This window comes from Protopterus annectens, chromosome 4.part0 (genome assembly GCF_019279795.1).
Source record: "Protopterus annectens isolate FY-2018-M chromosome 4.part0, PAN1.0, whole genome shotgun sequence".
In the NCBI taxonomy this organism is placed as follows: Eukaryota; Metazoa; Chordata; order Ceratodontiformes; family Protopteridae; genus Protopterus; species Protopterus annectens.
Window position 1 is genome coordinate 931,889,244 of NC_056733.1, and position 24,077 is coordinate 931,913,320.

The window sequence follows — 24,077 nt, forward strand, 5'->3', positions numbered from 1 at the left end:
TATATCACTGGGCAATTCCCTTGGAATCACCTTCAATTGGCCAAAGTCTGTGTTGCTGCCATCTCAACGCATAAGATTCATAGGGGTAGAGATGGACTCAAACCGAATGCGGGTCTATCTACCTACAGACAGAATACAAACCATACAGTCTCAAGTTCGAGCCTTACTTCCCAGATCCAAAGCCCCAGCCAGAATGGTCCTGCAACTATTGGGATCCATGTCCGTCACGGATCTTCTAGTTCCCCTGGCAAGGTTGCACATGAGAATTCTCCAGTGGCTTCTTTCAGCTCAGTGGTCCTTTCAGGAACTCCCTCTCAGTCACCTCATATGGATCACGGAAACCTGCAAACGGGACCTTCGCTGGTGGCTAGTGCCCTCCAATTTGGATCAGGGACGACCCTTTGTTCCACCTCCTCCTCCTGCGGCCACTTTGACCACGGACGCCTCCCAGATTGGGGGGGGGGCATTCCCTGGGCAGGTCAGTCCAAGGCAAATGGCACCCAGAAGAGACCCTACTTCATATCAACATCCTAGAAATGAGGGCGGTGCTTCTGTCCCTTCAAGCCCTTCACGATTACCTCCCTCAGGGCGTGATTGCCGTTCACTCAGACAACATGTCAGTTGTCTGGTACTTGAACAAACAGGGAGGGACCAGATCCTATCCTCTTTGCAGAGAGGCCATGAGGGTTTGGGAATGGGCAGTGTCGACCAAACGCTTTCTAGTGGCTACTCATATCCTGGGCAAGTCCAATGTGATAGCCGACAGACTGAGCAGAACCATCCTCTCTCCTCACGAATGGTCTCTGAACATCACAGTTGCAAATCAGATTTTCAGCAAATGGGGAGTTCCGTGTTGCGACCTCTTCGCGACGCCTCTAAATGCGAAGTGCAAAAAGTTCTTCTCCCTCACCCCGGCTCCGGGGAAGAGCCCCATGGACGCACTAGCCCGTCCTTGGCCCACCTGCTTGCTTTATGCCTTCTCTCCAGTTCCTCTCCTTCCCAGGGTGATCCAAAAGGCATCTCTCTTGGGGAGCAAAATGATCTTAGTTGCTCCTTACTGGCCTCGTCAAGTATGGTTCCCCTATCTTCAGAAGTATGCTCTGGAAGGTCCATGGTTCCTGGATCAGATCCCAGACCTTTTGGTTCATCAGTCGGGACTATTCCACCAGTCCCTTCACACCTTAAAATTGATGGCTTGGATCCTCCTCTTCCGACTATAGTCAGGAGTCATACATTGGATCCAGAAGTTGTACACACCTTATCTTCGGCCCACAAGTCTGCTACAAAGAAATTGTATTCTAGCAAATGGAAAAGATTTGCTATTTGGGCTCAACTCCGGGGCCTGGATCCCATCACTATTCCCATATCAGAGGTACTAAAATTTTTAACTTCTCTTTTCAATCAAGGCTCTTCAGTCTCTACCATCAAGGTTCAATTGGCAGCTATTTCCAATTTTCACGAATCTATAAACCCACCTTTAATGAGCAACAGATTGTGTAAGACCTTCTTGAAAGGTGCTGCGCTTTTAAGACCTCCGATTTCTCATCCTGCTCCTCCATGGGATCTCGATGTGGTGTTACGCCTTAACTTCCTTCCCTTCGAACCGGCAGCGACATGTGATCTAAAATTTCTATCGTGGAAGACTGCTTTTCTGGTGGCGATTACTTCTGCCAGAAGGGTTTCAGAGCTTCAAGCTTTGTCTGTAAAACCTCCGTACTTGGTTTTTCACAAAGACAGAGTATCTCTCAGGCCAAATCCTTCCTTTGTCCCTAAAGTTTGTTCCAGTTTCTGCCTACAACAATCATTAGAACTTCCAGTCTTCTTTCCAAATATTCTAACAAAGCGAATTCATATTCCACACATTAGATGTCCACAGGCAGTTGCGTTTTTATTTAGATAGGACCAAACAAACAAGGAAAACAGATCAGTTGTTTGTATCCTTTGCAGACAATAAATTGGGCAAAGCTGTCACAAAGGTCACTATTGCCAAATGGATCAGGGACTGTATTACTCAAGCTTATTCTTATTCTAACAAAGAGCTTACCACCTCTGTCAAAGCTCATTCTACAAGGGCTATGGCTACTTCGATAGCATTTCATTCTAAGCTTGCCATTAGTGACATTTGTGCTGCGGCTACGTGGTCTTCCCCGCACACTTTCATTTTCCACTACAAATTGGATGTGGCATCTAGAGGACGAGCTTCATTTGGTGCCACAGTGCTCAGGAGTGTTTTCCAATGAGCCACCCAGGATTTAGGTGCTAGGGATGCTGTCCCATCAGTACAGAATGTAGGCGAGATAGGATCACATAACATCTTTTAGTTATGTACTTTACCATAACTTTAGATGTTTGGGATCCATCTCGCCTACATTCCCAATAACCCACCCTCCTTCCCCCTTCCTTGGAGATCAGAGGATATCAGAAGGTCCGAATCCTGTTGTTTCATCTTGAAACATCTAACAATGTTATATAAACAAGTTGTGCATGTGTGCATGAATGCGGACAAACAAGATCTGGGGGATTAGTGGTGGTGCATCCTGGGATAAGAAATAGCTCAGCCAATAAGAGGCCTCGCTCTATAGCATAGCGTGCCGAGTCGGAGCCGAGGGATCGGCTCCGAGCCCATCAGTACAGAATGTAGGCGAGATGGATCCCAAACATCTAAAGTTATGGTAAGTACATAACTAAAAGTTACAAGCAAAGAATTGGGTACTACACATCTGTTCCTTTCTGGGAATAACTGTAGACTACGAAAAATCAAATTTGACCCCAACTCAGAACTTAGAATTCATAGGAGTGCTCCTAGATACCCGAACGTCCTTAGCATCCCTTCCCCCTGTGAGGCTATAGAAAATAAAATTCAGGTCCAGAATATCATCAGCATAATGTTACCGCTCGTTTAGTCTTAAAAGCACTAGGCTCCATGGAGGCAGCAATAACTCTGGTTCTCTTGGCAAGATATCACATGACAGTTCTACAATGGTTGCTAGTATCTCAGTGCTCAATACTGCACCAGTCATTGTCAGACCTAATCTTGATCGCTAGTCTTTGCATAAAAGATTTAGCTTTGTGGATGAACTCCAAAGACATCCTTCTAGGCCATCTCATTGTTCCACCACAGCCCAAGGCCATAGTGACCACAGATGCCTCCCAAATGGGTTGGGGGGCATTATCTGGGAAAAATTGTCCAAGGCACTTGAACCCCCATACAGGCCAACTTGCATATCAATGTCCTGAAGTTAAGAGCAGTGCTCTTAGTGTTGTAACCCTTTCAGGCTGTCCTTCCTTTGGGAACAATTGCGATTCAAACAGATAATACAGTATGTCAGTGGTTTGGTACATCAACAAACAGGGAGGAACCAAATCCTATCCCTTGTGTCAAGAAGCTCTCAGAGTGTGGCAATGGGCGGTCTCTTCCAACTGCTTTCTGATAGCAACGCACATTCTGGGGAGTTCCAGTGTGATAGACAAATTAAGCTGGTGTATTCTTCTGCCTCATGAGTGGTCTCTCAATCCAAACATGAAGGAAAAGATTTTTTGTCTGTGGGGCCAACCTTCTGCCAGACGAATTTCTGAAATGCAGGCCTTATCATGTAGAACTGTCTCTTTATTTTCCACAAAGATAGTTTCACTAAGAACCAATCCCTCCTTTTTACCCAAGGTTGTGTCAGAGTCAGATATCAACCAGACTATTAATTTACCAGTATTTGTTTCTAATTTCTCCAACAAAGGTGAATACTGCTTCCATTTATTAGATGTTCACAGACAATTGCACTTCTATCTACACAGAACCAAGAATGTAAGAAAATCTGATCAATTATTTGTGTCCTTCTCATCTACAAGACTTGGCCAACCAGCGATCAAAGTAACACTAGCCAGATGGGTCAAAGAATGTATTTCGTTTGTGTATAATAATAAGAATATCAGTTTACCTAGACCTTTAAGAACACATTCTACATGAGCTGTTGCTACTTCCAACAGTTTTTCAATGTAGGGCTTCCATGGGTGATATTTGTGCAGCAGCAGCTTGGGGTACCCTTCATACATTTATTACTCATTACAAATTAGATCTGGACTTCAGGAGAAGAGCATCTTTTGGTTATACGGTGCTCAAAGAATATCCTTCCTTGAGTCCTCCCAAGGTCCTAGGTAGCTGGAGACTCTGTCCCATTTGTTGAGGATAAAATGAAAACTGACATCAGATAAAGAAGTTATGTACTCACCATAATGTTCCATCTGTGTTTTCCATTTTCATTGTTCCTCAACTTCCCTCCCTCTATCACCCCTGCTGTTCGAAGTTTTTTGATGGAAGACATAATGACTTTTTTGCAAGTAGTGTTATGGGTAATATGATTCCAGATATGGACTCTGTGAAGGATATTCGGTTACTGCTTAGTTTGTTTTTTTTCTGCAAACTCGATCTGAGGTAATTGGGAGATGAGCATTTTGGGTAAGGGTAAAGCTCAAGAGTTTTTGGCTAGTGCGAGCTGTAGTAACGTCCAAGTTGGTTCCAATACTCTGAACCGGACCCATTTGTTGAGGATAAATGAAAATGAACAACACAGATGGAACATTATGGTGAATACATAGCGTCTTTTTTGTAGTGCTTAGACTCAAAATATTTGCATCATTGATTTTTGAAATTATAAAAAGATGTGTGTTTTTTAATAAAAACCTGTCAGTTTTGGCTCGGGGATTTGTTGCTTTCTGCAGATTAGGCAGGAGGGATCTTGATTTAACATCCAATCATTGACATGCACCACAGGAGTGCACCCCTCAGCCCTTATGTTAGTACTTGAACATTAATGCAGATGCCACACACACGGGTAGAACTTACACACATATTGTTTTCCAGCATCGTCTGATACCTTGTTTAGATATGGGTATCGCATTGCCAGGTAGACCTTCGTCAGACTTTTGGGGGTTTCTGTTTAGGAAAAAACTATTGGGTAATAAGGGAACAGCTCCCTACAGGCTTTGTCATCAACTATATCAAATGCCCTTGTTTAGGCCTCCCAAGAAGAGGAAACTTGCTTTATGGAAATGTTCTGTGTGTTCCCTCAACAGCTGAGGAGTTTGCTCAGTTGTAAACTGGAAGCTAAAGTGCCCTAGCAGATCTGCAGTTAAGCTGTAATCTTTGGTTATGTTTTGTTCGTACCACTTTTGTAGTCTTCCTTCCCTAGTATTGTTTCCTCTTTGTATGCCGTATTGCTTTCCAGCTATTGCTTTTTCTCCCTTCATCCCATACAATGAGAGGTAGCTGTCACCCAGGGAGTGGGTGTCATGCGTGTTTAATTGTATGGTGACGACTCTTTTTCTTAAGGAAAAAAAGCAGCACAAGAAGATTTAACAATCATAACTTTGTTTTTTGGTAGATTTCGTATCAGTCCGTGTTTAGAACGTGCCCAGCAATGAAGGCAGACCTGATCTCTACTCTTGTCCAGAATCCCCATGTGACCTCAGATTTGCTGTTGAAATATTGCAGGTAAAGTGCATTATGTTTTAAAACTTTTCAAATCACTTCTGAAATGCTTGTCATGTTGCTGTGCTTAATTCTTATTCTGTAGTATTCACTGTACAGTTTCTAAATGATTGTTTGTTTATTTTGAAGTGCCTTTAAGTTGGACAGTGACTCTGCCCTGCAGCTTTATATAGAAACCCTGCTGCTTCAAGGTGCAGATGGTGCTACCTGTGACAAAGATGTGCTAGCTGTGATAAACACTCCACAGTCACATACGGAGCTGCTGAATAAAGCCATGCAAGTAATTCCTCTGCTTCGTAGCACGAATGACCTGGTCATTAGCCTGAGTGGAACTCTGCAAAAGGTAATAGTATTTATTTGTATGTGCTTGTAATTCAGGGACTTGTTTACATAGTGCTGCCCTGTGAAATTGTTTTTATAAACATTAAAATATCAGTCATGCAACAGTAATATTGGAGATAGAAATCAACTTAAGAACTTGAGATGACTGAATATGATAATTGCAGCATCCAGAGCATTTCTGTTTTGTTTCAGAGAGAGTTTTCAGAACATTGGGTTTGTGGCCATTTTCAGTGTCCCTGAGAAAGATACCAAATGATTAGAACAGTCCGACGCTTGATGTTTTCTTTTTAAGGATGGTGTTTTCTTTTGTGGGCAGAACCAGGCGCACACTGATATGTCATGTATAGTAGTGTCACCACAGCAGAGCTCAAAGTACAGATACTCTGAATACAAGCAGAGAACATTTCTTTTACCACCTTGCTCTTCATTTATTTCTTAAATGTCTTTCCTCCCTCTGCTTAGGAAGTTAGTAATTTTTTTTCCCCTCTCCTAGTGTATGTTAAGATATAAGAGAAAAGTGACTTACCAGTCATCTCCACTCCCTGGTCACCTTCTGGCAGGAATAGGTAGTATTCTTTTCACACTTGTACGGGTCTTTGATTTGCAGAGTTCTTCATCTGCTGTCGGGCATTCCAGCAAAGAATTTTCTTCACTCTTCAACTCTGTTTTGTCTTTATCCTCCGTTCATTTGCTGATAGTGTCTGTGGGCCTTTAGTAAATGTGAGGGATATATTCTGCTAGGATACAGCTGGTATTGGCTAAGAGTTTATTAGCAGTGTTTGGTGGCTTCAGCCTGTTAGTTTTTTTGATAGTTTCCTTAGTAAATGTGAGGGATATATTCTGCTAGGATACAGCTGCTCTTGGCTAAGAGTTTATTAGCAGTGTTTGGTGGCTTCAGCCTGTTAGTTTTTTTGATAGTTTCCTTAGTAAATGTGAGGGATATATTCTGCCAGGATACAGCTGCTCTTGGCTAAGAGTTTATTAGCAGTGTTTGGTGGCTTCAGCCTGTTAGTTTTTTTGTCCTCCGTTCATTTGCTGACAGTGTCTGTGGGCCTTTAGTAAATGTGAGGGATATATTCTGCTAGGATACAGCTGGTCTTGGCTAAGAGTTTATTAGCAGTGTTTGGTGGCTTCAGCCTGTTAGTTTTTTTGATAGTTTCCTTAGTAAATGTGAGGGATATATTCTGCTAGGATACAGCTGCTCTTGGCTAAGAGTTTATTAGCAGTGTTTGGTGGCTTCAGCCTGTTAGTTTTTTTGATAGTTTCCTTAGTAAATGTGAGGGATATATTCTGCTAGGATACAGCTGCTCTTGGCTAAGAGTTTATTAGCAGTGTTTGGTGGCTTCAGCCTGTTAGTTTTTTTGTCCTCCGTTCATTTGCTGACAGTGTCTGTGGGCCTTTAGTAAATGTGAGGGATATATTCTGCTAGGATACAGCTGCTCTTGGCTAAGAGTTTATTAGCAGTGTTTGGTGGCTTCAGCCTGTTTGTTTTTTTGATAGTTTCCTTAGTAAATGTGAGGGATATATTCTGCTAGGATACAGCTGGTCTTGGCTAAGAGTTTATTAGCAGTGTTTGGTGGCTTCAGCCTGTTAGTTTTTTTGTCCTCCGTTCATTTGCTGACAGTGTCTGTGGGCCTTTAGTAAATGTGAGGGATATATTCTGCTAGGATACAGCTGCTCTTGGCTAAGAGTTTATTAGCAGTGTTTGGTGGCTTCAGCCTGTTAGTTTTTTTGTCCTCCGTTCATTTGCTGACCGTGTCTGTGGGCCTTTAGTAAATGTGAGGGATATATTCTGCCAGGATACAGCTGCTCTTGGCTAAGAGTTTATTAGCAGTGTTTGGTGGCTTCAGCCTGTTAGTTTTTTTGTCCTCCGTTCATTTGCTGACCGTGTCTGTGGGCCTTTAGTAAATGTGAGGGATATATTCTGCCAGGATACAGCTGCTCTTGGCTAAGAGTTTATTAGCAGTGTTTGGTGGCTTCAGCCTGTTAGTTTTTTTGTCCTCCGTTCATTTGCTGACAGTGTCTGTGGGCCTTTAGTGAATGTGAGGGATATATTCTGCTAGGATACAGCTGCTCTTGGCTAAGAGTTTATTAGCAGTGTTTGGTGGCTTCAGCCTGTTAGTTTTTTTGTCCTCCGTTCATTTGCTGACAGTGTCTGTGGGCCTTTAGTGAATGTGAGGGATATATTCTGCTAGGATACAGCTGCTCTTGGCTAAGAGTTTATTCGCAGTGTTTGGTGGCTTCAGCCTGTTAGTTTTTTTGATAGTTTCCTTAGTGAATGTGAGGGATATATTCTGCTAGGATACAGCTGCTCTTGGCTAAGAGTTTATTAGCAGTGTTTGGTGACTTCAGCCTGTTAGTTTTTTTGATAGTTTCCTTAGTAAATGTGAGGGATATATTCTGCTAGGATACAGCTGGTCTTGGCTAAGAGTTTATTAGCAGTGTTTGGTGGCTTCAGCCTGTTAGTTTTTTTGATAGTTTCCTTAGTAAATGTGAGGGATATATTCTGCTAGGATACAGCTGCTCTTGGCTAAGAGTTTATTAGCAGTGTTTGGTGGCTTCAGCCTGTTAGTTGTTTTGATAGTTTCCTTAGTAAATGTGAGGGATATATTCTGCTAGGATACAGCTGCTCTTGGCTAAGAGTTTATTAGCAGTGTTTGGTGGCTTCAGCCTGTTAGTTTTTTTGATAGTTTCCTTAGTAAATGTGAGGGATATATTCTGCTAGGATACAGCTGCTCTTGGCTAAGAGTTTATTAGCAGTGTTTGGTGGCTTCAGCCTGTTAGTTTTTTTGATAGTTTCCTTTTGTCCAGCTTTGGCCTTTATGTTCTGCTATCATGCTACTGCCTGAAGGTCAATTAATTTATTGATTGACATTTGATTTCTGGGAAAGTCCGACTCGGTAGGAGCCCATTTGCAGCGGAGGCCTGGGGGGAAGCTCCAAAGTATTACAAAACATTTTAAGAACAATAATTTTACAGTCTTTAAAAAATGCAAAAAACAAACGCCGTTTAAATAATTATACCAAATTAGACATAATATGAAAACACTGGTTCATTTTGTAGTTCATGTAGTACACATCCCGGGATGTCATCTGGTCCCATGGATGCTGTATTCTTAGCTTTTGAGAGTACGTTTTTTACCTGTGTGGGAAAGGAAGGGGAGAAATTGAATGCCATCATAGAAGTATCGAATAGAGAAAACTATAAAGCAATTAAGAGAAGTGTCACTGTTAGAAGAGTATAGAAGATGGAACAGATCAACAAAAGTACCCAGAAAGATAGACATGATAAAAGCAAAGTGTAGGCTCTGTCGTGCACTATTGAAAATAATAAACTAAAAATATCAGCATAGGCAGAAACACTTAGGAGATATGCAGATAAATATAAAGGAAAAATACATAACAAGCAATTTACTGATGACCTAATACATTTTTATAGACAATTGGGAAACAAGGCAAAATAAATTTTTAGACAGGACCAGGGAAGTAAATATTCTGGGGAGAAATAGCCAGGGAATTGTTATGGCTAGGCTTGTATAGGCCCTAGGGCTGATAGCCTAGTACCAACCTGTGCAACACCACTAAAAAAAGAAAGAAAGAAATACATTTTGAAGAAATAGCTATGAAGATCCCTTGGAACATAACAAAGATGCTAAATGGATAGAAGTAGTAAAAGAAAGAATAAGAAGTTCAAATGCACAGGATATGAAATGGGATGAAGTAATGGCCACAGAGATTGAAACAAAGTTAAGAAAAGCTCCTAAATGAAAAACCCCAGACCCAGATGCAGCACCTAACTTCTGGCTAAAAGTAGTAACATCTTTACACGAAGATTTAGCTACGAGTAAGAACTATTTGTGTGTACCCTGACCAGATACCAGCCTGGTTAACAATATAAAAAAACATTACTCCTATTTAAGAGCAAATCTGTAAGCTATCAAAACTATAGACCAATAACTTGTCTTCAGACAATGTATAAACTATATACGAACTGATGCAGACAGAGTTTATAGTCATTTAGAAGAAAATTCAATCACGGCAATAGATAAAGGGTAATAAAAGAAAGTCGTGAAACAAAGGACCATTTGTTGTTAAAATAAAGTTGTAATGTAGAACTGTAAAAAGGGGAATAATCTAAGTATGGCATGGATAGACTGCAGAACAACATTTGACAGTATCCCACATTCATGGATAAAGAGGGCTTAAAAATGTGCAAGATACACCCTACACTGACTGATTTCATTACAGCAACCATGAAACAGTGGCAAACCACTTTGCAGCTAAGCCATGATAAAGGATTCCAGGGATAAACATTCAAAGTGGGATTTACTAGGGTGACTCTCTGTCAACGCTGCTCTTTTGTCTTGCCCTTAACCCATTAAGCTGTCTGATTAACAGATTAGGTCATGGCTACAATTTGGCTCCCAGAAAACAGTGAAGTGTAAACACTTCTCTTCTTTTTGTAGATGATTTAAAACTGTATAGTTCATCAGATGACGAACTAAAAGCACAACTGCAAGTGGTCAGACTTTTTCAGATGATATATGAATATCATTTGGGCCTGATAAATGTGCAAAAGCAATCTTTAAAACAAGAAAGCTGCAGTACCAAGAAAACCTCATTTGGGACAGGAATGTGATATAAAAGAACTTGAGCAAGAGGGACAGGAATGTGCTATAAAAGAACTTGAGCAAGAGGGAGTGTATAAATATTTGGGAATTGATGAAGGATCAACAATAAAATATGAACAAATGTGAATAAAACTTAGTAAGAAATATTTTAGAAGACTTGAATTAATCCTGAAAACATCATTGACATCTAGGAACAAAATTCAAGCTATAAACCAATTTGCTCTTTCTGTCCTAACTTACAATTTGAGTGACTGACTGGCCCCAAAAGGTGTTGGATAGATTAGACAGGAAAACAAGAAAGATGCTTCATGCTCACCAAATGATTTATAAAAAATCAGTGCTTAACAAGATTATATATTCCCCGTTTCGAAAGAGGGATGGGCCTCCTTGAAATTGATTACATGTACAGATCTGCAATCGTGGGACTCCACACATATCTGCTGACCTCACAAGACCCAAACATAGTGAAAGTTTTGAAACATGAGGAGAATAAATCTAAGATGACTTCTCTACTTAATCTTGCAGAAGCATACCGGCATCAAGCAGGAATGGAAATCAAACAAGAAATAGATAAAAATCAGGAGGCAACTGAATGTGCCAAAAAACAAAGGAAAGAAGGTGGATCAGACGAGAAGGCAAGAAATGTGGAAAATGTATAAATATAGTTGCAAATATAGAAAATTCTTGGAACAGCCTCATGTTGATCAGGATCGAACGCAAGAATGGTTGAGCAGAGGTGAATTTAAGACAAAAAGTTAATATTGGCGGCCCAAGATAGTGGACTTATGTACATGTTGGTTTACAAAGTCCATTGAACAAGTGAGAGAAACAGACAAATGTAGGTTTTGTAAAACAGAATTGGAAACAGCTGCACACCTTGTTGCTGGATGTGACATACTAATGGCACAAGGACTGTATACTGAAAGGGGTGTACCATCAAAATGTCGAGTTTGAAGTGTACAACAGATATCCAAAAGTAAGTTTGCACAGGTTTGTTTGTGCGAAAAAAACATGCCAAATGCGCAACAGCGAATGGTATTCTGCATCCACTGTTGTGAATTTGGCGTATTGAGTGGAGATCGCACTGTAGTGGAGACTGGGAAATGTACCCTTTCCCTCACTGTAGTGTGATCTCGGAGTTTGCAAATATATATATATAGCGGGGGGGGGGGGGCATGTGTTGTATGACACTGGATGTGGTGGTATATTCAAAAAATGTCAACAATTCAATTTTGAATTGTCGACATTTTTTGTTCGTTCTTTTTCTCAGTCGATATACGTTTTGACAATTTTTTTCGAGTACGTGAGTATTCGAAACAAACATCTTTGAAATTATGATAGTAAACCACTGAAAGGCATAGCAATGTGGCAAGACTGTTGCATTGGGGATTGTGCAAGCACTGTAATACTGAAGTAACTGAAAATCACTGGAAACGTGAGTCACAAAGTATTGCAGAAAATGCTGACGTTTATATCACATGAGATCATCCATTACCAACAGTTCAAAAAATAGATACGAGAAAACCAGATATAGTAGACCATGAAAAGAAAACAAAAGTTGCATTGATCATTGAAATTGCTACATCCAGTGATTACAGTGTCTTACATACAGAGAGACACAAAGTATGATTTTCAGGCAGTAATGAGGGCAATGTGGAAGAAAGATACCCAGACTGTGCCAATAGTAGTAGGAGCACAGGGTCTTACAAAAAAGAATTTACTATCGTACTTAGATATGTTACTGATACATGTAACTACCTACAAATTGCGGAAGGAGTCATTACTGGGCACATTACAGCTGCTGCTAAGAGCACTTCTGCTAATATCAAAGTTTGAAACAGTACTAATTTCATGAACTTTAATCATACTTTGACTTAAGAATCGAGCCCATTCCCACCATGGTATTAGAAACCCAAAAGACCTAGAGAAAGTAAAAAGAGTGTACTGCCGTGGTGGCTTTGGGAGTGCCCGCCTTTGGCCACACTAAGACTGCTGTTAGTGCCTACCATTTGTCATTCCTTGTATCCCATTACATCATTTTGTTTTAGCTATACCCCATTTCTATTTGCACTTGTCTCTCTTTAGAAGTTATTTATCTCTCCCTCTCTTTAGAAGTTATTTTGTCTTTTGTAAAAGAGCTTAATATTTAACCACATAAAAAAATACTTTATTTTTTGTACTGTGTTTCTGGAGCTGTTATTCATCAGGGCAGTCTTCGACAGAACTTCCATCTCCCTCTGAAGAGAGTCCTCTTCCAAATTTCTGAGCACTCTCTTCAAGGATCAGATTTCTTCCTTCTGAGTTGTCTAGCTCTTAACAATAAAGGAACTTCCCACACAAGAAAAAATGGATCTTTCTCTCCCTCATTTCTTTCTTCCTGTCTTTCCAATCTGCAGAGTTTGAGTTTAATTTAAATTTAGAGTGATTAGACCACTTGTTAAAGTCTCATTCTTAAAATAGTCTCTTCTATTAATGTTGATTTTGCATTCTCTTCATTTTCTTTATAGTTTTCAAATATTTATTTTCAAATTTAGATTAAAACTTTGCTTTGAGTAACAGGATGGCACCCCTAGCCCCTTGCATCATCTTCTCGACCACATCATAGGGCAGTTTAAGCACTTCTGCCTTGTCTTACTCTAGAAGAACTGAGCAAAGTAAGGGTCACTACACCTCTAAATTTTCCTAGACCTTCAAAATCCTTTGCTTCTCAAACCTTTTGACAGTAGCTGTATATCCAACTAGTATTAAGCGTTGTTGCCTCACAGCAAGAGGTTCTCCCGTTTGATTCTCGGCTGGAGTGCGGGGAGTGCCTTCTGTGTGCAGTCTGCATGTCCTCCCCGCGGTTGGGTGGGCATTTGAAAGACATGCTTAAATGGGCGTGCCTTCGTTGAAGGTTGAACGTCGAGCTGGCACCTTGGTGTTCGTCAAAATTTACTGCCAATCAGTGGTCCGGAGTTCTGCAGTGGCGACCCCTAAAAACCCCAAAAGCCGAAAGACAACAACATTAACTGGTTTATCCTGTATCCTCACCATCTTACATGAGTTTAATGGCTGGCAGTTATATCTAGCTAATCTTTGGATTGCTGTTGTTCAGTATATTGGTCAGTTGTCTAAAGGACTGCATAGCCACGTTCAGTATGTAAACTCAGCTTTCTTATTTGCTCAGAGAAAACAATTGGGGACAACGACACAAAAATACTACTCATTTTGAACTGCTTTTAAAAGTATCTCACAATTCATATCTACTGCTCAGTCTGACTAAATCGAAATGTGTATCATTAATCCTGTTGCAGCAACATTTTCCCTCCTGCCTAGCACTGCAGTAGAGAGCATAGACCTCAAATTAGTAAACACTGTAAAATATCTTGGTGGTGTCCGTATGCAAAACTAGAAAAATATTGACCTTTTTTCTGCTTCAATTAACACTTTCTTTCACCCTGTATATGTTCCAGTGTAGCTAGTACCTTTTAACTTCTGGAGCGCTTCTGTGCTCAGATACTCATGACACCCCCTTATCAGCTTTAAAAACACTTGAGGTGGCCTTCCATGAAGTGCTAGATTTGCAGTTTAGTCTCCTAAATTAGCAAACCAGTATGGAGACCTTGAACCCTTAAATCTTCCTCATTCCTTAATCAAATCCAGCCAACATAGCTCTCGTCATACTGTCATTCTTATAAAAGTGGGGTGCATTTCCCTACAGTGTGTAAATAAGAAATCTCCTACAAGAAACTGTGCTCTACTCTTACTGCATCCTTAGCAGGAAATAAATTATGAAGCAGATATGGAGATTCAGCTTTCTCCTTCTATGTCTTAGAACTCTGGTGCAGTCTCCCAGCAAATATTAATTAATTGTTTATGTATTTACCTTATGTAGGTTTACCAGGGTAGAACATTTATTTTGACATTTGTTGACCGGGTCAGTCTGAATGGACAGCTGCCCCTTTTCATAGGAGGCCAGAGATGAAAATCTCCAAAAAATACAGACATGGTATAATATGACAGAAAAAATAAGTACAACAGTAATTACATACAAGTTTATAACAAAGCGTGTTCTGGATAAATGTCACGTTTGTTCAGGGAAGAAACGTTTGAAGTATAGCCTATGTTTTGGAATAAGAGTAGGATAAAAATATGGTAGGTATCAGATGGGGAGGTATAGAATAAAAGGAAGGAGGGGTAATTGTAGCAAAGGGGAGAGGTAGATTAAGTTGGGTCGGGGCAAGAGCAGGCCCATGAGTTTAGTAGGTTGTTTTGTAATTTTTATTTTGTAATTGTTAGCGTTAGAAATCATTCTTAAACACAGAGGCAGTTTATTCCATGCATAGGAAACAGAGTTATTGTAGAGACGTTTCCCTGTGTTTTTTTTTTTTTTTTTGAGCTTATAAATTTCCAGGAGGTGTTGGTCAGAGCTATGGAGTATACGATTAGGAGTGTAGAGAAGGATGAAAGTTGAGAGAGCAGAACAGGAGTTGGGTTTGCATAGGATGGAGTGAGTCAGGTGTAGCTGAGGCAGCAGGAGGAGTTGGCAGATTTCTAGCTACTGAAGTTTTTTTAAAGATGGGCAGTGGTGTGAGCAATAGGGCTGATTTGCTGCAAATCTAGCAAGTTTATTATATGTGAGTTCTAGCTTAGACATAAGATTAGATTATGGGTTAGTAAGGATTGGAACATATAGTAGGGTGGGTAGTAGGTGGGCATATGCAAGAGAGAGTTTAGTTTCATTTGTGAGGAATTTTTTGCGTCTGTAGAGCAAGCCCAGTTTTTGATGAGTCTTTTTGATGCACTGTTGGATGTGAAGTTAGAATTTTAGTTGGTCATCTATTATGACTCCTAATAGTTTAGTGTGGGGTTCAACTTTGATAGTTGTGTTATCGAAGGAGGTGACAGTAAAGGTAGATTTGTGATGTTGGAGAGATTTAGGGAGGAATAGGTTTAGTTTTCTTAGGGTTGAGAGTTGGTTTATCATGACTGACGTATTTCAGGCTCGGCCCAAATTGTGGTGATGCAACTTTTAATATAATAAATATTAACAGAATTTAACTTACAATGTCCTTCATATACCTTGGCATTTGGCTGCACCAATCTCTCAACTTTCAACTACACCTTTAAAACGCACGCAAAAAAGATCAGGACACTACTGTTCTGGGCAAACAAGTTATTGTCTCTGATGTCCAAGCCAGCCAAAGCTGCCACAGGCAAGGGCATACTATTGTCTCAACTCAGATATGGGCTGCACCCATTATAGGTGCAACCCCAAAGAAAAATGCCACCACCCTACAAACCATCTTCAATAAAATGTGATGGTTCATTACTAAATCCCGTAGTAATGAACACCACAGCCTAACTCTCACCAAAGCTAAATGGATCCCAGTATATTTGAGAGCCAACCTTCTACTACTGTCACTAATTCACAAAGCCCTTTCTCCTGAGATATCTTCCCCTCTCACTGATTAACTTTTCACAAAAATCCCCACATATAATCTCAGGTGTATCTGTCAGTCTTAACCCTCCCTTCTGACTTTAAAAAGTAAACTTTATTGCACTGACCATGCATTCTTCATCCTAGAACCTAAACTATTGGTCTCCATTCCTTTCTCAGTCCTAGATGTCTAAAAGTACTCTGACTTCAGATAACCAATCAAACACCATCTCTTCACCCAAGCGGAGTGCAGCTGCACTCACGGAGGTCATGTTACATGAACCTTGCTGCTCTCTCACACACCCCTTTATCCATAGTTCATCCTTCCTTATCTTGTGTTGTCACCCCTTTACTTGCTGTCTCTTATTCATCCTCCCTCCCTCTTGTCTTTGCATCTCACATACTTCTCCTTTCTACTCCTTCTCCCGTTGCATGGCTCTCACACCTTTTCTCTCTCGTTTTCCCATGATATCCCTTCTTGCAACTATTCTCACTTGCCTCCTCTGTTGTCATCATACCTCTCTATATAATGATATGCTGCTATCCCTGTAGCATAAGCCGTCTCAGTCATTATGGCTAAATCTTTTCCATTTGGTGGGTGGTTGGCATAATGTTTAAGGTGTTTACCTTACAGACATAAGATGCAAGATTTGATTCTCACATGGGGTAATTAGCTAGGCTTAAAATGACTGACAAGGGCAGTTAGCTTAGTTCTGATCTATGAACCTATAAAGCTCTGCTAAGCATAATTCCATTTTTTCCGTCCATGTTTGATATTAACTGCTTCTTGAACTAAATGTTGTAGCATATTTTTGCACCCGCAAATATGAATATATTTTTGTTTTTAGCATATCCTTGTACCTGTAATATGTTTTGTTCATTTCTTATATGATCCTGTTCACCCAGACTTTGGCTACAGATGGTTGATTGAGATCAGTGCACTACCCTGGTAAACAAGTATAAATAAGTAAACTTAAAAACAAACTAATAATTATGCAGGCATGTTGTATATATACTGTTGTACATGACTTGAGAGCAGATTAGCTACAGCACACGCATGAATGGTTATGGAATTCACTTGGTGTATATATGCTGGAATAGTACAAACAAGATATTAAGTATGTGAAACTGTGTACATGCACTGGGAATTGCTGGCAAGGCAGAAGAGAGACTGCTGCAAGAGAGTGTAAGGTGGTGAAGTCTTCAAAGAATTGATGAAGTTGTATGGCCAGAGGACTGGCATTTTCTTTGTTTAGCCAGCTAATCTGATGCTGTCCATGTCATTATTGATCACAGATGGGTATTGGATCCGACCTCGGTTCTGAGCCGGCAAAGTGAGCTCGAGCTCTTCCCCTCCCCTTATTTCCTGTTACCCGTAATCCTAAGATCTCGTTTGCCGCAATTAGCGAACAGACATGTTCCTGCTGCTCGAGCTCACTTTTTTTCAGATAAGTGAATTTTTCGGCTCTTTCCATCTGTTTCTGTCCCTTTTTCCTCTTTATATTAAGGGTTTTTAGTTATCAGTAGTTTTAGGGTTAGGTAGTAGTTTTCCTCCCCCCCCATTAGTTATTTCGCTGGCCGGTAGGGTTTTTCCTGCCCTTTTTCCATTCTCTTCTTTTTTCCCCTTTTGTGTGTGTGTTTTTTGTGTGTGTCTGACTGTTTAGTGGGTTTTGTCCTGGGGTTTTCGTTATGGCTGACAAACCCTTTGGTTTTAGATGCTGCTCCTCATGCAATCGGATTCTATCTCTTGCCGACACTCATGAGGAGTGCGTCTACTGTCTAGGAGAGCCCCATTTGGAGATTAAATTTGATATCTGTGCAGGGTTCAATCCCAGGGCTCTCCTAGACCATAGGAATAAACTTCTGCTTAAGAGGCTGGCTGAAGGGGGTTTCTTGGTCCCCCTATAAAGCCCCATCGGATCCCAAGAGGAAGCCCTCTTCCTCTCAGGACTCCCCTGCTAAACAGCCCCGGCTCTCGGATCTATGTGCTCCAGATCCGAGTCCAGCCTCAGGGGCATCTGCTCTGAAAGCCTCTGATCCGATCGGATCAAAATCCCCCTCAGCTCTGACCACCTCGTCAGATCCGTCTGCAGGGAACCTTTTATGCTCGGATAGGTCCAGGTATTCAGATCCGACGGCTTCTTTGGAGATGATTGTTGTTGTTGATCCTCCAGCCACCTCCAGACTTTCGGACCCGAGGTCTAACAGGTCCTCATCTAGGGCCCGCAGACACTCTACCCATTTGGGCCATTCTTCAGTTTCCTCCCAGATGATGAGTTTTCTCAAAGCCCAAATGGAACTGGGCCTGCTTCCGTCCCCTAGCCACTTGCCAAGGGGCACTTCACCCACCTCTGATCTCCTGTTCTCCTAGACGACTCCTGGGAGTTTGGCGCCCCGGGGTCAGAGTTTGCCTAAGGAGTGGCTGTCACCGTGTGGTTGTGCCTGCACTCCCACGCCGTCTGGATCCCTGGCTGGTTCAGCCTACTAACCCTCTAGGTTTGCTTTGCTTCAGGCCTAAGAGATCTCTAGAGACCACCAGGGGGGTTCTGATCCAGACTTTTGGACTGTTCCTTTCCCTTGGGGGCCTCTGCCCTGGATAGCTCAAGTCCGATATTGTCCGGAGACGTTGGTACTGTGCTCGGTCTCCCTTCCTGCCCCAGTCTGTTGTGGCCAGTGGGGAGGAGGGTAGGGCTTCATCCAGTCTGTCCGCCTTCCGGGCGATAGAGAGGACCATCTCCGGTTGGTCGGCAGCCTCTTCCTCAACTCTGAATCCAACCCTGCCTAGTTCTGTTTTGGGTGGTGAGCCTGCATCATCTGTCCAAGGTCAGCCCCCCCCTGGATCACCTTCAGAAGGGCATCATCCTCGGAAGAGGACATGCAAGAGGAGGCACCTAGACTCTCGAGTCGCTCATGGAAGACGTGGATTTTGAAGAAGGGGACGGGTCTCTCAGACTACCATTTGAGGAAGTGTCGTTTGGCGACGTACTTGAGATCCTGAAAGAGCGGGAGCGGTTGGTCCCCCCCCCCCCTGTTCTCTGAGGAATCCGTGTTCCTGAAGATGTTCGGGATGGGCCCATCTTCCTCCTGGGTGTCTTCCCCTGCGGATGAGTTAATTCAGCTCATTGCCAGCAGGGAATGGAAGGAGCTGGACACAGTCGAACTGGCCCCCAAGAGGGCAGATAAGTTCCTCAGTCCCCACAAAGGCAAAACCATTCTAGAATAAAGGTGTCCCTGTAGATGCTATTGTGGTTGGCACAGCCACCAAGAAAGAGCTCATGAAACAAAGTTCTACAGTCCATCCCCCTAATAGGGAGTCTATGGCGATTGACCGTTTTGGGAACCTCGTGTATGCCTCAGCTATGTTTGGACTGAGGACTAAGAAATTACATGGCACACTTTACACGGCTGCAAAGGGATTTGATCTCGAAACTTCCCTTTTCCCTTTTGGAGTTGTTGCCTCCAGAGAGCCTTAAGGTGGTTTCTCCTAAGCTCTCCATGCTCACTTCCCTAGCTAATGCATCAATGAGGTTAAACTCGAACTCTGTCGAGGCCACCTCACGAGCAGCAGGTATAGGCATTGCTATTAGGTGTCATGCCTGGCTGCGGGTTTGCGGACAACTTTAAGGCATCCTTTGCCAATTCCCCGTTTGATGGATCTACTCCATTTGGTCCCTCGGTGAAGGAAACATTGACACACAGTGAGCAGGAGGGGAATGACCTTGTCCACGGTAAGGATCAAGTTTTCTACTCCCCAATGTTCCTTCTCTAAGACTTCAAGAGGTAGTAAAAAGCTATGGTTCTGCAGGACAGTCTTCCTTCCAGGATGCTCCATAGGAATCCTCTTCCTCCGGCCGGGGAAGGGGATTCGATGGCAGATGCCACCCTAGAGACAGAGGGGGTCCACAGAATCAGGGCTTCTGAGAACCCTTCTCCTCAGAGAAGCTGTTACAGCGCTCTTGAAGCACCGCCCTACCCTGGAGGCAGTCAGGGGTTGTATCTCCTTCCACCACCTGGTTTGGTTGACTATCACCTCAGACCAGTGGGTGCTAAACATTGTGTCGAGGGGATATTTTATACCCTTCAATTACCCCCTTCCAATCCAAAGGTCATTCGCAGATGTCCCACACCGCCAAAGGGAGTTAGCTTTCAAAGAGGTGCAAGACCTCCTTCTAACAAGGGCCATCCAGAAGGTCCCGACAGGACAAGAAGGATCCGGTACTTACTCTCGCATCTTTTTAGTGCCCAAAAGAACCAGGGGACCTGCGTCCCATTCTGGACCTCAAGCTGAATTTATTGTTCAAGAAATTGAAGTTCTGGATGGTCACTGTTCAGTCCATTCTTCCACTTCTGCGCAAGGACGACTGGATGTGCTCGATGGATCTCAAAGATGCATACTGTCACATAAAGATAGACAGGTGCTCCAGGAGATTTCTGTGCTTCCAGCTGGCAGCCAATCATTATCAGTTCAGAGCCCTGCCCTTTGGTCTCACCTCAGCCCCCCGGGTGTTCACCAAATGTATGGCAGTGGTAGCAGCCCATCTCCAGCTGCAGGGTTTTCAGGTTTTCCCATACCTAGACAATTGGCTTCTTACAGCTCCCACAAAGCATATTCTTTCACTAGCCACAGACTTCTTTCTGAGCATATTTCACGATCTGGGCATTACCACCACCCTGCCCAAGTCACACCTTCCTCCATGTCAGAGGCTGGAATTCATAGTTTTTCTGGGCACTGAGTCAGACTGCAGCTCTGTCGATGCAATCTGGAAGCAAGTTCTCCTACTGGATTGGGACAGTGTTCCTTCCCATCTCATTCTTCAGGTCCTTAGATCAGTGGCGACAGCTAATTCAGTTGGTTCCCCTTGTCATGTATCACATGCAAATGCTTCAGTGGACCCTAGCAGTGCAGTGGTCAGCTCATCTTCACCCTATGTCCACACCAATCCAAATATCTCAGATCTGCAGGTGTCACTTGAGTTGGTAGATCTGATCCAAGGATCTTCTTCTAGGGAGGCCCTTTTGTCCTCTTCAACCTCAAGCCACGGTAACCACGGATGCCTCCCTGTTGGGGTGGGGGGGATTTCCAGGGAAGGATAGTCCAAGGCACATGGTCCCCCCTCAGAGACCAAGTTGCACATCAATGTCCTTGAGATGAGAGCGGTCCTACTAACGTTGCAAGTCTTCCAGGACCATCTTCCTCTCGGGACTGTAGCAATTCGGCAGATAACATAGCAGTAGTGTGGTACATCAACAAGCAAGGGGAGGACACGATCTTACCCACTGTGCAGAGAGGCCATGAGAGTGTGGGAATGGCGGATGGCCTCCGGACACTTTCTTCTTGCAACGCATATCCCTGGTGATTACAGTGCTAGCAGACAAACTGAGCAGGTTTATCCCAAGTCACCACGAGTGGTCCCTGAAACAGTCAGTGGCAAGACGGATCTTTGATCTATGTGGATCTCCATGCTGTGATGTGTTTTCATCTCCAGCCAGTCACAAATGCAACAGATACTTTGCCTTGATCCCCGTACTGGGGATCACCCAGGGATGCTCTGATTCACAATTGGCCGCCGGGACTCCTCTATGCCTATCTCCCAACTCCCCTCATTCCCAAAGTTCTACAGAAAGCCCTTACCTCATCCTTATAGCCCCCTTCTGGCCTTGTCAAACGTTCTCCCTCCTCTGGTGTCATCTGAAATATCCACCTTGGATATTGAATCCAATCCAGGATCTAATTTCCCACCCATGGGGACTTCCCCTTCCTGACCTGACATTCCTGTGACTGACAGCTTGATACGTCCAATTCCAGTGAGAGTCAGCCAGGCCAAGTTGCCTTCTCCTTTGAAGGACATTATTTTGGCATCTTAGAAGCCTTCCACTAAAAAGGTTTATTCCAGCAAATGGATGAGGTTCTCTCTCTGCGCTTGTCAAAGGGACATTGATCCCTTTTCTGCTCCAGTTCTGGACATCCTATCTTTCCCTTCTTCTCTGTTCCAAAAAAGGGCAAGCTTCTCAACGATTAAGCTACATTTGGCAGCTATTTCCAACTTCCACCTAAGTGATAGCCCCATGTTTTCTTCTAGACTATGCAAGGCCTTTCTCAAAGGAGTTTTCTTGCTCAGGCCTCCCTTCAAAGATCCGTCTCCTCCTTGGGATCTTAGTTTGGTGCTGCAGTCCTTGACAGAACCTCCTTTCGTGCCTGCTGCAAAGTCTGATATTAAGCTTTTATCATGGAAGATGGCTTTTTTTGGTGTTATTTACCTCTGCCAAGAAGGTTTCTGAATTACAAGCTGTTTGCATAAAACCTCCCTTCATGATTTTTCACAAGGATAGGGTCTCTCTTAGAACCAATCCTTCGTTCATTCCAAAAGAAGCTCGGAAACTAACCTAAATCAGTATATCCAGCTCCCTGTTTTTTTTCTCAACTTCTCAAACAAAGGGGAGCATCAACTACATTGCCTGGATGTCCATAGGCAGTTATGTTTCTATTTAAAGAGGACCGAGGATTTTTGAAAGTCGGGCCAGCTTTTTGTAGCCTTTTCCCAGGCCAGGAGAGACAGGGCCATTTCCAAAGTGTCAGTTACTTGTTGGATAACTTCTTGTATAGTTCACATTTACGAAAGCAATCACAGGGATCTTCCCAGACCTATAAAAGCTCATTCTACAAGGTCAGTGGCTTTGTCTTCGGCGTTCTGGACCAGGACGTCCGTAGATGACATTTGTGCTGCTGCCACTTGGTCAAGCCCCCATACCTTTTTAACACACTACAAGTTGGATTTGGTATGTAGGGGGTAGAGCCTCATTGGGTTCTTCTGTGCTCCAGCATGTCCTTCCTTGAGACCTCCCAGGACTTTGGGTAACTGGGGACTCTGACCCATCCATGATCAATAATGACATGGGTAGCATCGGATGAAGAGTTATGTACTTACCATAACTTGGAATCTCTGCTATCCACTGTCATTATTCATCACGTTCCCACCCTCTGTCACCCTCCTCCTGCTGACCAGGGGAGTCTTGGAGTTCTGCTGTCCCTGGGTGAGGACAGTGTCCCCTGCCTGGATAGTTATCTAGCAAACCTGATTTGAGGATTATGGGTAACAGGAAGTAAGGGGAAAGGAGGAGCTCAAGGTCAGGAGCTGTCGCTCACTTTGCCGGCTCAGATCCGAGGCCAAGACTCATCCGTGATGAATAATGACACTGGATAGGCTAGATTCCAAGTTATAGTAAGTACATAACTCTTTGTCTCTGTGTTAGGGTCTGAATTTAGAGGAGGAGGTGACCTTTTAGTTTTGGAGGGAGAGTTTGCTATAGTTTGGGGGTAGAAGAGAGAAACCATGACTGGTGCACTGAAAATTTGTTCTGTATGTTTGAAGAGCTGGACCTGAGTGGGAGTGACTCCTGAAGTTGTAATAGGGGATGAATTTGGCAGAGAAGGTCAGTTATCTGTTTAATGACAAGGCAGTTGGATTTCTTGATAGAGATGCAGTAGTGATCTGTTTCAGGGGAGCTGTTAATTAATCAGCGAATTTTGTTGTAGGTTGGCTGAAAGATGATCGTATTCCTGTTAGAAACTACCGCTACTAGAGGTAGTCTGTCATCCATCTGGGCAAATAGGATAGATATCCTTATTTACACTGGATCTAGCAGACAAAGATAGGAAGTGAGGTATCTTCTAGTCCCGGAGTAGTAGATGTCTGATTTTTTACCTATTTTATTTTTTTTCAATGTGAAAGTGGATCCTTAGGATTGGATCCAGCTAAATGCCAGGGTACTAGAACACTGAGATGGTTTTAGTTGGGTGATTGTTTTGGTCTTGTATACTAAATGTATTTGGTGTTTTAGACCTTGTAGTGGTGCCTAAAACATCATTTTCATTTTTTTTTTAATTTATTAATTAGTTTTTTTTTTTTTTTTTTTTGGAATTGAGCCCTATGACATATTGCATATCACTTTGGAGGTAGTTCTGTAGGTCAAGATGGTTTGGGCTGGACTAATAAATTAACATGCCCTCAAAGTATAGGAAGGAGGAGGAGGCCACAGAAACTTTTGTTTATAAGAAGGGTAGTAGAGCCAGGATTGACCTTTGTGGAACACCTGTATGCATGGTTGCTTCCATACACATGGAAGGTCTGATCTTTACACTAAAAGATTTCATGATGAGGAATTCTCTTAACCAGGCAGTAGCCAGTGGGTTGATTCCTGTTTTG

General features: G+C 42.7%; 1 protein-coding gene across 1 annotated transcript in view; it reads left to right on the forward strand.

Moving 5' to 3' along the window:
- Positions 1-24,077, forward strand: part of KNTC1 (kinetochore associated 1) — a 3,090,908-nt gene that overhangs the window by 1,923,789 nt on the left and 1,143,042 nt on the right. The window contains exons 43-44 of the mRNA XM_044068909.1: positions 5,376-5,485; positions 5,612-5,825. Coding sequence (XP_043924844.1) covers positions 5,376-5,485; positions 5,612-5,825 — 324 coding nt within the window. The remainder of the gene's footprint in view (positions 1-5,375; positions 5,486-5,611; positions 5,826-24,077) is intronic.